Source organism: Hyperolius riggenbachi, chromosome 3, assembly GCF_040937935.1.
Source record: "Hyperolius riggenbachi isolate aHypRig1 chromosome 3, aHypRig1.pri, whole genome shotgun sequence".
Classification (NCBI taxonomy): Eukaryota; Metazoa; Chordata; class Amphibia; order Anura; family Hyperoliidae; genus Hyperolius; species Hyperolius riggenbachi.
The window spans coordinates 68,029,253-68,042,867 of NC_090648.1; the positions used below are offsets into that span (position 1 = coordinate 68,029,253).

Sequence of the window (13,615 nt, forward strand, 5' to 3'; positions counted from 1 at the left end):
GGCTGCTTCTTGCTGCAGAACAGGCATTCAGGGATTATAGTGTTATTAGCTGCTTTACTGGCATCATTGTCCCCTCGCCCCTTTGCTTGCTGGGCTATGGGCTTGGTTCTCACTTCGCTCAGATATATTTATTCTAACACTTGGATAGTGGAAATTGCACACCAGGACCCGCCCACTCGCTGGTCATCAGGCTGGAAACTCAGCTTGCCAGGTTAGTGCTGTTAGCAGCCGGGTGCTGAGGACACCCCTCGTTCAACATCCCTTAACTCAGGCGCAGCACAGACACAGGGCATAGTGCAAATGCAAGACAAGATTCTCAGCCTTCCAACTATATGTAGTTTTTCAAAGGGGAGTGAATATATTTTAAACATGGGGCAGTCAAGTTCAGGAGACCATATAATGTATAGGTACCAAATTATCCTACATCCCTCAGCACAGGGATTCCTGGGGACAGACTGAGGCAAACAACAACAAATTTCCAGTTCAGAAGATTTAAAGGGAACCAGAGACGAAGCACCCTCATGTAATTTACCATATATATCAGTGGGAACATGAGAGAAAACACCTACCCTGCTCTGTTTCATTCTTCACTGCTCAGTTATCAGCCCTGATAAAATCCCAGACTGAGCATTCATTCTGGCTTTGCTTAGGAATCATCATAGCTGAGTCAGTCTTTTCAAGCCCAAGCCTACCCCCTTCTGGCTCTGCTCAGGAATCATTATACCCGAGTCATTATAGCAAAGCCAGACTGAATGCTCAGTCTGGGATTTTATCAGGGCTGGTAACAGGCCCCCTGAGCAGTGAAGAATGAAAGAGAGCAAGGTAGGGGTTTTCTCTAATGTCCCCACTGACATATATGGTAAAATACATGAGGGTGCTTCATCTCTGGTTCACTTTAAAGGTCTTCTCCCTCTAGTGCTGCACAGCTGTCACTGCAGCGGGTATCATTTCTGAATCAGTATTCTGACTAGTGATGGCCACCAAGCACTCCAGCGAGGGGTAGTGACGAGGTATGGGAATATTCACCTCCGAGGAATCTGGTTACCGTTTTGGTGAAGCAGTTTCTGGATCTGAGCTGGTTGCTTGAGTAAGCGGAGGATCCAGAAGGACAAACTGTTACAGAGTACAGCTGAATGACTCGTCCATCAAAGCTTAAAGCGGTCCACTAGGAGGCCTAACACCCCCAGCTGAATTTTATACAGACATAGCAGATAGCTCGGCAATATGCAATGCAAAAGGGTTAACCACAGGTCTGTACTTTTATCTAGAATAGACTGACAGCTTGTGGCCATATGCGGTACTGCAGAGTAGACACTGAGTCAGAGTCACAAGTATCTTACCTCTTCCTGCTCCTCCTCAGTGTCGTCATCACTGACTACAGGCTTGGCCCTACAACCTCTGCCGGTGCGCCTGCGCCCCTTTGTACGTTCCTGCGTCTTCTCTTTACGACCCAGCTTAATCTTCACTTTAACAGAGCGAGCTGCAGGAGGAAATGGGAGAGCACCACGTCATTTATACTGATCAAGTCTCTAAACATTCCTGTTATACAGAGGATGATGGAGAAGAAGAAGAAAACGGGGCACCACTTCTTAAAATACCTTTATTCAGGTTGGGAGATAGCAGGTACACAGCAGTGGGGATATCGAGTGCCGGACAGCTGTTTCGCTGGTTTAAACTAGCTTCTTCAGAGGCAGAATGTACACAAGACACCATTAAAACGAAAAAAGACTGCCTCCTTGCCAATCACAATGGTAGCCTTTTAGTATTCAGCCAATCGCTGACTCTTGCTATGGCTTACCCAGAAAGCTTAGTGTCATTGGAAGACCAATCACCTTCCTGAACCAGGAGGGGGTGGGAACACGGCAGATCCACAGCACAGGATTGGGCAATTTGTGCTGACCAGCGTGGAACGCACCTTATGCAGACGTATTTCCGCATGGGGAAGTGTCAGCCTTCCTCTGTGAGTCACGTAGGCAGCTCTAGCCAACAGCAAGCCGTGTGTCCCCCCGCTCCTTAGCCTCTGGACTCTGTCTGGTCATTGGCCGTGTCTTCCCTCACACAAAGAACACCCACATTATATGTCAACACAAATTGCTCACGCTGCCCTGCCCCATATTTGGCTAACCAACACCTCCGTGGGAAACAGATTATGCTACACATGGTTCATATCAGAACTTTGTACGGGTCAATCAGTATCGATTCAAAAAACAATGCAGTTAATTTCTCTCATTTAGCCCTAATGGGCCACAAGCCTTAGTTAGTGAAATAATCCTAGCCTCTTGCTGTAGCAATAGCATCTCGCGATTGCCTCCTCTATGCACTGGTTGCACTGTCAAAATTCCCAAGAATTGCAAACAATTTGCATTACCATTATGATACACAGAGGATGGCCATCAACATAGATACGCTCCTAACCACACTGTGCTTCTCCGATGACTGACTTCCTCACTTATATCTCCTCCAAGACTTCTCCAGTTGCCCACTACTCTCTGGAACTCCTTCCCTCATCCTGTTCGCTTGCCCATAACTTTAAAATGTATTTCCAGTCTCAAAAATGAGACAAGCCAGTCTTATGAGGCCAGGAAGCATTAGTCTTTTATTACATGGAATAGTTATAGTTGAATCCTGCTCCAAATGTCTGAAAAAGTGCTGCTGACAGATCCTACGGCGATGTTCCCTGACACCAATCTACAGGTTTTGTGCCTCCTGCAAAGCTGGTCAGAAGAACTATTTAATTTATATAGGAATATAGCCCCTCCTTCCCAGTGATGCCACAGCCTAGGCGGTTTAGTTTTGCGGCATTCTAGGAGGCCAGGTTTTGGAATTCTCAGCCACAAACATTCTGCAGAGCTGCACTTGACAGCACTAAAGGAGTTTCCGCCTGTGATAAATTTCAGAATGTAAATTGGTGTGAAGAAAGATTGCACAACGGGCAAACACTGACTAAATCATTTATAAATTCATGCTGTATATTAAAAAAAAAAAAAACCTAAAAAAAACAAAAACAAAAAAAACCCTCTTGTTTTCACTAAACTTCCTCTTTAAATGATCATTCAGACCTTCAAAAGCAACCATTCTGTACTGGTCCTGTATGTACGTATAGAATTTGCACCCTCTATTTATTGTACGGCACTGTGTAATGTGTTGAGGCAGTAGTGAGCATAACATGGTAGAATATTTCCCTATATATCCTGAATGAAGAGAAACTTCTTTTGAGTGGGTAATGAGAAAGGCTGCGGCTTTTAATTTACTTCTGTCCCCTAGTGGCAGCTTCTCTCTGCTAATCCGGTTATTCTTCAGATTACCAGTAAACACAGCAACCAGAGTGGATAATCGGAGCAGAGTTAGGCTTCTGTAATAATATCACCCCCTAGTGGCAGCTGCTTTATACTAATCCTAAAAAAAAAAAAAAAAAAACCTATATTGGCACTGCTTAACAAATGGACAATATGCAGCTTCTGCAGTACCTGTGCCCTCTAGTGGAAGTCCTAACATTTCACGTTAGCAGCAGTGTGTAACGGGAGCAGGATTCAGCCTCTGCTACACATCTGCCTGCTAGTGGTGATTCATGCAGACATCCCTGTATGTATGCCTCCCCTTGTTTCAGAAAACTCACACTCAGATTCTGAGCCTTCCTCTTCTCCATCCTCCTCTTCTTCACTTTCATCCCCTTCGCTGTCCTCCTCCTTCTCAATCTTCTGCCTCACACTGGTGAAGACAGACTGTAACACAATGGAGTCTTCATATATCTGAAGAAGAAAACAGGAAGAATTAGTCTGCTGACAAGAATAACCCAAATCAGGATTTAACATACACAACACACACAACCTTCTGTTCAGTTCAGACACTTAAGCGTCTTTTGCACACAGGAACACAGAACACCACAATGAATCACTGGACCGCTCTTGATGCTGCAACTCACCAGAGATCCCTCCAGGTTGAAGGTTTGTGCGTTCTGACACAGCAGCATAACGTCTTTTTCCAAGTCATTCAGACTACGATATTTGTGATTCCTGATCCTTTCCTGGGAGGGAAAAAAACAATAGAATTATTATATGGTGACTAAAATTCCCACGTCAAAACATTCTGCCTTGATTAATTACAGGCTCTTGCACATGGGTGCCCACACTTTTTTGGCTCACGAGATTTACCAGTACTGGTAGCTAAGTGTAGATGCCCAGTATAGGTAGCTGAGTATAGGTGCCCAGTACAGGTAGCCGTGTATAGGTGCCCAGTACAGGTAGCTGAGTATAGGTATCACCTCCTCTCTTCCACGGCTTCTCCTCCATCCGCAGAGGAGACCGCAGGTGTTCTGTCCAGTGGGCGGCAAATGTGGTCGCTACCCATCATTCTGCTGCTGCTCGCGGCCAATCAGAGGACGGATCAGGAGGGGAGATGCGCGGCTGAAGGGAGAGGCCCTCCCCTTCAGCTGCGCATCTCCCATTCCTTCTCTGATTGGCAGCGAGCAGCAGCAGAATCTGATGGAATGCGGCCAAGATATACAGCTGCCAGCAGCCAAATTTGATGGGATGCGGCTGCAATCTACCGGTAGATCACGATTGACCTATTGGGCACCCCTGCTCTTGCAGATTACCAGAGAAGGAGCTGGACAAGTCCTACATGGCAGTATACAGTACATGCAAACAACGGCCTCAGTTTTAACTTTAACAACGCACCCTCTTTGGTTCAATGCAGCAGTGAAAATGTTCAACAGCTCCACACTTTTTTCTCAACATCTCCGTATAGCACACTATCAGCTCAATAGGCAGAGCAGAAAACAAAGCCTCTGTTTTTTAGCAACCATTAGCTTCTGAGGCAAGGCTCCACTCAACTGAATGAAACTTTGAACCACCAGTTTAGAACAACAGTATAGTAAATCCTGTAGTCTACAGGGGACAAAAAGTTAGATCCTTTATTCTGCAGAGGCTTCTGGTGTCCTTCACACCACCACCTGAGACCCTCTGACAGTTTGCGGCCACACTCCCCTCTGAACCAGTTCAGCTATACTGTGCCTGAGCAATAGCACAGAGCCACTTGTAGACAAGCCACTTTAGCTTACTGTGCAGGCACGGCCATGCATGCGCAGTACACCCCTTGCTTGTTCACAAAGGGAAACATGGCCATGAGAACATAGACAAGCTCATGCTGGATATGTGCAGATGGTCCATGCACAGCAGTGGCAGTAGGACCGGAGGAAGATGGGAAGTCCAGAGGATACCTAGTAAGTATGTGAACTTTTTGCCTCCCAAGACTACAGGTTCACTTTAACCACTTAAGGACCGGGCTGTTTATGTCAGATCTGTGCTGCGTGGGCTCTCCAGCCCACAGCACAGATCAGCAGGCACGCAGGGCGATCAGACTTCCCCCCCCCCCCTTTTTTCCCCACTAGGGGGATGTCCTGCTGGGGGGGTCTGATCGCCGCCACTCACATGTGCCTAGCGGGGGCTCTTCAAAGCCCCCCTCCACAGCGTTTTCCGCCCTCCCCGGCTTTCCCTCCCTCCCCTCCGTTCCCTGGGCGGCGCAGGACGGATTGACGGTACTGACAGGCATCAGCCCATCATATGCCGGCGATCCCCAGCCAATCAGAGGCCGGGGATCGCCGATCTCCTATACGGCACTGCTACGCAGCAGCGCAGTATGATGTAAACAGCTGGGATTTTACATTTAGCTTGAGAGCCGCGATCGGCGGCTCACAGGCAGTTCACGGAGACACCCTCCGTGAACTGGCATGGAAAGGCCGCTCGTGCGGCCGTTTCCATGCTATACCACTAACGACCAGCCGACGGCGGTTGTTAAGTGGTTAAGAAGGTTGCTGCATTATATGTATGGCTGTTTTAAGATTTGCAAGCTGCTCGCCAATTCTCTGTAAAGAGGTCCGCAGGAGTCATCCATTGCATGTGGTCATAATGTATTAGCCAAAATGTACACAAATTAGAATTCTATAGAGCAGCATTAAAAAAGGCCCTGAGACTGATACCAGCGTTCAGTGTCCATGCTAACCAAAGTACCATTATTCATATGAGAAAACTACAGGAAAAATCTTTACCTTAATCTTTCTGAAGTCCACCGGTTTGCGAATCAGCTCATAATACTCTGGCAGCTCCTTGCGGGACGGAAGTTGGATGAAGACCTCACTCAGCTGACGTCCTGAGGTACTAGTTCAACAAAGAAAAAAGCGCCTTTAACTATCAGTCCATCCTTCATATTTAACCCACTTAGCAGTATGATTCTTTCCACAACAAAAAAAAAATGATTGCTGCAGTGTGTGGGGGTTAAAATACATACCATTAGCTCCTCCTGCCCCCCTCCGTCTGCCACAGTTAGTGTAATATTCATGCCGGGACCGGCGACTTGTTTGACCCCCCACCCGGACATACTGCTGCCTGTGTGCGCAGTAGGTCTTCTCATCTTCACTTCTGGCCGGCGCATAGCGAGCAGCTCAGAAGCACGCTGATCCCTCTGTCTCCTCTGGGCTGCGTGTGCGCTCCACTACACCAAGCGTCACATGCTAATCATGTGACGGTGTAGTCGAGTGCACACCAGCCCAGAGGAGACAGAGGGATCACCGTGCAGCGGAGCCTAAATTACCCACCTCCTTGGCAACCAGCCACATCCTGGAAGTCTTCCTCCTGTACTGGGGGGGGCGCTGCACCTCTATGCAGAAATCGCACTGTCGTCATAAGACAGACGGCAATTTCTGCACAGTGATGGGGCCCGGGGCGGACACAGAAAAGACTGGCTGCTGCTGGATCCTGGCGTGGTGAGCAATCCTACAACTCTGCTGTGATCACTGCACATGGCCCTCGCGGCAGTATCCACGAGTGTAGCTCAGGGTTACAGCTAATTGCGGATTTTAAGTAACCCAGAGCTACACTTGGGAATACTGCCTGGGAGGTTAAGGACTACAACCCATTTGGTTGGCCTCTCACCTGTCCTTGTACTTAATGACAGCGTCCACAACCTTCTTCATCTTCTTTGTGAGGTTTGGAGGGTTAGGAGAGAGCTTCTCAGCAGGAGGTCTTCCTCTCCTCTTCTTCTTGCACTCGTCATCTCTCTCCCTGTTCCGCGAGCTGGTGGTCGGGGTGAACAATCCTGGATCTACATCTCTCTTCCTCTTGCGGGTGGTCTTTTTCTGACGCACCTCCTCCTCAATTTCTTCTAACGTACCCTCTTCAATGGCCTGGAGAGGCAGATAGAACCACATCATGCATCAACATGCAACCTTAAACTACCTGAACCAGGGTAAAAATCTATTAGACTCCTGTGCCACCTGTAAGTTCCTTTAAGCGCTTATGCTGGCGTTGTTAGGAACTTGCGATTGCACAGTGCTGAACCACGTGCCGCCGCTAGAGGGATCTTCCTGGTTTCCATATTTACCTAGAGGACTCCGCCAAATATGAAAACAAACGGAGACCAGGAACATGCGGGGAGGAGGGCCCCCTAAAGATAACGAGCAGCACCAGGACATTTGTTCAAAAGTGATCTATACCAGTGTTTCTCAACATTTTATTGGTATGTACCCCTTTTAAAACCCTATACTCACCAAGTACCCCCTAGCATAATAAACATTATCCCAAGTACCCCTTGACAAATATATAAAGATTTATCATTTATTAAAACTCTAAATGTGTTATTCTTGGGTAAGTATATGAAGCCTGAGTATTCCCTGGAACTATCAGAAGTACCCTCTGGGGTACGTGTGCCGCATGTTGAGAACCTAGGATCTAGACCACCATGGGCTTAGTTTAGACTTTTATCCTGGTTTAGGTGTGCTTTAAAAGGGAAGGTTCAGGGACTAGCTAAAAAAAAATAAAAATCCATTTCCACTTACCTGGGGCTTCCTCCAGCCCGTGGCAGGCAGGCGGTGCCCTCAGCGCCGCTCCGCAGGCTCCCGGTGGTCTCCGGTGGCCGACCCGACCTGGCCAGGCCGGCGGCCAGGTCGGGCCTCTTCTGCGCTCCATGGTGCGTTTCACGCCGGCGCGCTGACGTCATCGGACGTCCTCCGGGCTGTACTGCGCAGGCTCAGAACTACTGAGCCTGCGCAGTACAGCCCGGAGGACGTCAGATGACGTCAGCGTGCCGGTGTGAAACGCACCATGGAGCGCAGAAGAAGCCCGACCTGGCCAGGTCGGGTCGGCCACCGGAGACCACCGGGAGCCTGCGGAGCGGCGCAGAGGGCACCTCCTGCCTGCCACGGGCTGGAGGAAGCCCCAGGTAAGTGGAAATGGATTTTTATTTTTTTTAGTTAGTCCCTGAACCTTCCCTTTAAAGGATAGCTACAGCAAAGTGGGCTAGCATTTTAACATATTTCCATAACTCTTCTCACCAATAACAACCTTTTTGCCTTATGAAGTAAATTTTACCTTGAAACACAAAAATACGGATTTGCTAGCGGATTTCTTGTTTGCAGACTGAAGGTAACTGTAAACTCTGTAGTGTCGTTGGATTGGAATAATGTTTATATCTTGGAAAAGCTTCAACAGCTATTGAAATGTTAAGCACTCTTGCCACAAACTAGTGGATATAAACATCAAATCAAATGAAATCAGATTTATGGCATCAATTTTATATGTAGCAGAAATGTTTGTCGTTGCCGCAACCCTGCCAGATGCACAGGTGGGCCGCAGGCAGCAGCGCATGGCAGAGGTGTGCCCAAGCTTTCTACTGCATTTGGGGTGGGAATAAGTAGTCTACATTTTTTTACCATTCAAAAAGTAGGAATAGTGACCTACCCTGTTCAGAAGTCAACACAGTGATCATTCAGTGGATTTCCAACATCATGCGTTGACCCCCATTAACCTAGTTCAGTTTTTCTTTTTACAATTAGTTAGCAAACTGGTGATAGGTTGTGCTAGAATGAGGACTGAAGCCAGCTGCCACTCATTTATTTTGCATGTAACTAAATATGCATGAGGTGGGTGGAGAAATATGCAGCTAAGGAAACAAATGTGCAGTCTGTATCCATGCTCCACCCCTGTCACTGCCTCAATTACCACCTCCACTCATTCTAGGAACCACATGATCACTGCTGATTAACCCACCCACCAGCTCAATACACAGAGGGCAGAAAAGCAAGCTGTACTTTACTTCCAAGCCCAGTTCTACCATGAAGGAGGCGTTATGCCTACCATGCTTCTATACATTGTTTATATGCAGTTTGTTATTGGAACTTGCCTTGTTGAATTATGGGTTAACTGGGCTTCAAATGCAACTCTTTATAAAATGTGCATTTTTACTATGTGAACAAATAGTGAAGCTGAACTAAGGCTTCAAAGAACTCCTTACATTCAAATTTCATGTAAGTGTTATGCAGCTTAAACTAACCAATAAAAATTGACAGGAAGTTATTCCGATTGGTCCAATGGTCCAATTTCAAGCTGCATATAAATTTACACGAAATCTGAATGCAGGGAGAATGTATTTGCACCTCATTGATCATACCTACTTCTCAATACATGATATATCAACTTGATTAGCGGACCGCACTGTGGCATAGTGGTTTGCACTCTCGCCTTGCAGCGCTTGGTCCCCGGCTAGAATACCAGCCGGGGCACTATCTGCAAGGAGTTTGTATGTTCTTCCAGTGTCTGCGTGGGTTTCCTCCGGGCACTCCAGTTTCCTCCAACATCCCAAAAACAGATATGTTAATTGGCTTCCCCCTCAAATTGGCCCTAGACTACGATACATACACTACATGATACATACATAGACATAAGACTATGGTTGGGATTAGACTGTGAGCCCCTCTGAGGGACAGTTAAAGAGACACTGAAGCGAGACTAAATCTCGCTTCTTGTCTCATAGTTAGCAGGGGCATGTGTGCCCCTGCTAAAACGCCGCTATCCCGCGCCTAAACGAGGGTCCCTGACCCCCCAACCCACCCCCTGCAAAATCTACGACCAACTTGGTCGTAGATTTTGCTGCTGCTGGAGGCAGGGCTAACGGCTGCAGCCCTGCCTCACGGCGCGTCTATCAGACGCGCATCGCCGCCTCTTCCCCGCCCCTCTCAGTGAAGGAAGACTGAGAGGGGTGGGGGAGAGGCGGAGATACGCACTGACAGACGCGCGTGAGGCAGGGCTGCGGAGGTTAGCCCTGCCCCAACCCGGAAGAGGGGATGCGCTGGACAGAGGGGATTTCGGGGGGTAAGGGACCCCCGTTTAGCCGCGGGATAGCGGCGTTTTAGCAGGGGCACACGTGCCCCTGCTGACTATGAGGTCTGAAGCGAGATTTATTCTCGCTTCAGACTCTCTTTAAGTGACAAGACAATCTACTCTGTACAGCGCTGCAGAAGATGTCGGCGCTATATAAATACTAAATAATAATAATGATTTGTATTGCAGTCGCACCTTCAGCCACTGCTTCTCAGTGAGAGAGTCGCTGTAGTCTACTTCCTTTCTGCTACGGGACCCGCGACCAAACATCTTTTCTTCCTCCTCCTCACAGGTCAAACGTTCCACCTCGGCATCATCTTTAATGATCCAAGATGGTAGCTCATCCTCCTCCATCAGTCGAGGCTTGCGCTTGGGATTTCGGGCCTCTTCCCGCCGCCTGTCCAAATCCATTCGCTGAAAGGAGAGATTAACCATAAGACATCTTGTTAGAACAGGTAACTAACTATATTATAGTGGATCCGAGATGAACTTTTACTCATTGCATAATTGTGTTCCTTTCCTATAGTTTATAGGGCATTCCTCAAGCCAAATACTTTTTTGTTTTAATACTTTAATTCCCTATAAACTAAATAAGCCCCACCCACAGTTTTCAGAGAGCCTTGGCAGTAAGTAGCAAGGGCTCATGGGAGCTCAGTCTGGGAAGGAGGAGGGGGAGGTATTGCTAGCCAGAGATTTCAGAGGCAGAGGGGAGGAGGGAGGAGGAGGGGGGGGATTAGGTTTTTTCAGTCTGAGTGCTGAAGATGCAGATAAGCCTGCCTCTGTGTAATGTTTACAAACAGCATGGCTGCTGTCATTGTATCGCAGGAAGAAATAATCATATTCTATTAAAGCTGTCTTCAGCTAGATTTGCTGTGTAAACCATCTAAACTGTACATAAGATATATAGACAAGTTACTTGTTATAGTTAGTTTTTCATCTCGGATCCGCTTTAAAAGGACAAAGTTTTTTTGTTTGTTTTTTTATAAAAAGACATACTCGCCTAAGAGAAAGGAATGCTCTGGGATCCCTTAGAGCCTTCCATTCCTCTCAGAGTCCCCTCATTCCACCGCCAGGCTGCCCGTTCCAGCCTTTGACATTAATTTCAAAGAGGCCTTCTGGTCGCCTCGGAAGGCCACAGAGGTACTCGAGCCTCTGGGTACTTCTGAAGAGGAGCGGCTCGCTGTGCATGCTCATACGCTCATCTTTAGAAGTACACGGAAATCAGAGTTCTTCCGTAGCCGGTGGGAGCCTGAACCGGGGGGGGGGGGGTTGCTGTGGAATGAGGGGACGCAAAGAGGAATAGGAAAGCTCTTAGGGATCCAGAGCCTTCCCTTCTCTTAGGCAAGTATGTACATTTTTTTGTTTTCAGACCTTACAGTTGTCCTTTAAATAGAAGAGGGGAGTCTGGGCATCAGCAAGAGACTTACCATGAACAATTCAAACTCTTCCTCGTGTCTTGCAATCATTTGATTCACAGTCTCATCATCTGGCACCTCATCTTCCTCCTGCAACACAAGAGAGATTATAGTGAAAAAAAAAATTGGAAACAATGAATGAATGATAGAATAGACTGAAAAATGACAAAAAGGTAAAAATAAGAGGTATGAAAAAACGAAAGAAAAAAAGTCACAGATACAAAGCCACGTGAAGAGAAGACAAAAGGTCCACCATCGCCCAAAATTGTAAAATCTAAAATACATCTGTACATAGAAGATGTACATTTCTCTCCTGCCTACTGTAAGCTACAGACACATAGGAGAAAAAAATGATTTATAGTGAGTAAGACACACTGTAAAATTACTCTTCTCCTGTTTCTGTGGCTTACAGTAGGTAGTAAAATTCTGACAAGTATTGGACTAGCCCATCTCCCCATCGGGGATTCTCAGTATTTCCTTTATTCTTAATAAAAGCGCTCCCTGGAAAGTATCTATACCAAGATGCTGGCCATCTTCCATACTCGCACACTATTCTGGCAGATGGACAGAGAAACTACCATATAATAAGTGATGCTTAGCCTAGGCTGTTCAGCTATGCGGAATTCTCCTCCCAGAGCATTCTGGGAGACCAGGCATCATTTTCACTGGCTTCAGAATTTTCAAAATTCAAGCATTCCACAGAGCTGCACCTGATAGGACTAAGCATGTCGCCATCTGGGATACATTTCTGAATGTAAATCAGGGAGAGGAAAGATTTTACAATAGACAAACACTGACTAAATAATTTATAGATGAATATTGTAAAAAAAAATAAAAAAAAAAATATTATAAATATCAGTGATGCTCAAATCCTATCCGGGTGAAAGCCGGATAGTTGTATTCCGGATTTCATCCTGTTAAAATCAACTCACCTGTGCAGGCTGGGTGGGGGGTTTAATCTTACCTATCATGACGTCTTCGTCCGCCCCTCTGTGCCTCCCACGATGTGCTCCAATCCGGCGTCACGTGAGTACAAACACTTCCTCCTTCAACCCGGAAGGAGGAAGTGTTTTTAGTCACGCGACGCTGGATTGGACCGCATCGTGGGAGGCGCCGAGGGACGGATGAAGACGTCATGATAGGTAAGATTAAACCCCTCGCCCAGCCCGCAGTATTCCGGATTTCATCCGGATCGGATTTGAGCATCACTAATAAATATACACACACACACACACACACACACTATACACACACACACACTATACACACACACACACACTACACACTATACACACACACACACACACACACACACACACACCATTATTTTCACTACATACCATTTGAGCCCCAGAGGTTTATGCCCCCTAGTGACCAGGCCATTTTTTTACAATTTGGCACTTCACAACTAACGATTTATTGCTCGGTCATACAACTTACCACCCAAATGAATTTTACCTCTTTATCTGCTCACAAATGGAGCTGCTGCTAGTTTTCATTATTTTAATCAAAAATACAGAAATTTTGTATTAAATTGGCTTTCCCCTTAATTGGCCCTACACTACAATACATACACTATATGATGCATACGTAGACATATGACTATGGTAGGGATTAAAGTGTGAGCCTCTCCGAGGGACTGTTAGTGACAAGACCATATACTCATGTATGTACAGTGCTGCGTAAGAGGTCAGCGCTATATAAATACTTGAATGACTAATTACTAAAAAAAAAGCGCCTATCATAGTCTGGAAGTCTGGAAAGCCTTTGGCTGGGATCTGCTGCGCACTGTAATGGGAGCTCACGCTCGTTCGAGCTCCCGTCAAATCTCGTTCCTCGCGAGATGATTCATATATATGCCTCGCGGAAGAACGAGAACGCTGCGGACCCGCCGCCAAACTGCGTTAGTCGGTTCGCAGCTGGTTAAAGAGACACTGAAGCGAAAAAAAAATGATGATATTATGATTTGTATGTGTAGCACAGCTAAGAAATAAGACATTAAGATCAGATACATCAGTGTAATTGTTTCCAGTACAGGAAGAGTTGAGA

General features: G+C 46.7%; 1 protein-coding gene and 1 long non-coding RNA gene across 8 annotated transcripts in view; one reads left to right on the top strand and one right to left on the bottom strand.

The window, feature by feature from the left end:
- The window catches only part of LOC137562716 (uncharacterized), a 258,806-nt gene that overhangs the window by 143,706 nt on the left and 101,485 nt on the right, over window positions 1-13,615 (top strand). For 4 of the 5 annotated variants that reach the window (XR_011030171.1, XR_011030169.1, XR_011030173.1 and 1 more), the window contains one exon: window positions 10,444-10,606. This is a non-coding gene — a long non-coding RNA (uncharacterized lncRNA). Of the gene's footprint in view, window positions 1-10,443; window positions 10,607-11,520; window positions 12,497-13,615 lie in introns of those variants that run through there. The other variant, XR_011030172.1, reaches the window with a different exon arrangement.
- SMARCA4 (SWI/SNF related, matrix associated, actin dependent regulator of chromatin, subfamily a, member 4) overlaps window positions 1-13,615 on the bottom strand; it is a 105,207-nt gene that overhangs the window by 4,565 nt on the left and 87,027 nt on the right. For all 3 annotated transcript variants that reach the window (XM_068274323.1, XM_068274321.1, XM_068274322.1), the window contains 7 exons: window positions 11,579-11,656; window positions 10,347-10,565; window positions 6,930-7,180; window positions 6,047-6,155; window positions 3,923-4,024; window positions 3,617-3,749; window positions 1,341-1,480 (listed from right to left, as the gene is read on the bottom strand). In XM_068274323.1, coding sequence (XP_068130424.1) covers window positions 1,341-1,480; window positions 3,617-3,749; window positions 3,923-4,024; window positions 6,047-6,155; window positions 6,930-7,180; window positions 10,347-10,565; window positions 11,579-11,656 — 1,032 coding nt within the window. The remainder of the gene's footprint in view (window positions 1-1,340; window positions 1,481-3,616; window positions 3,750-3,922; window positions 4,025-6,046; window positions 6,156-6,929; window positions 7,181-10,346; window positions 10,566-11,578; window positions 11,657-13,615) is intronic.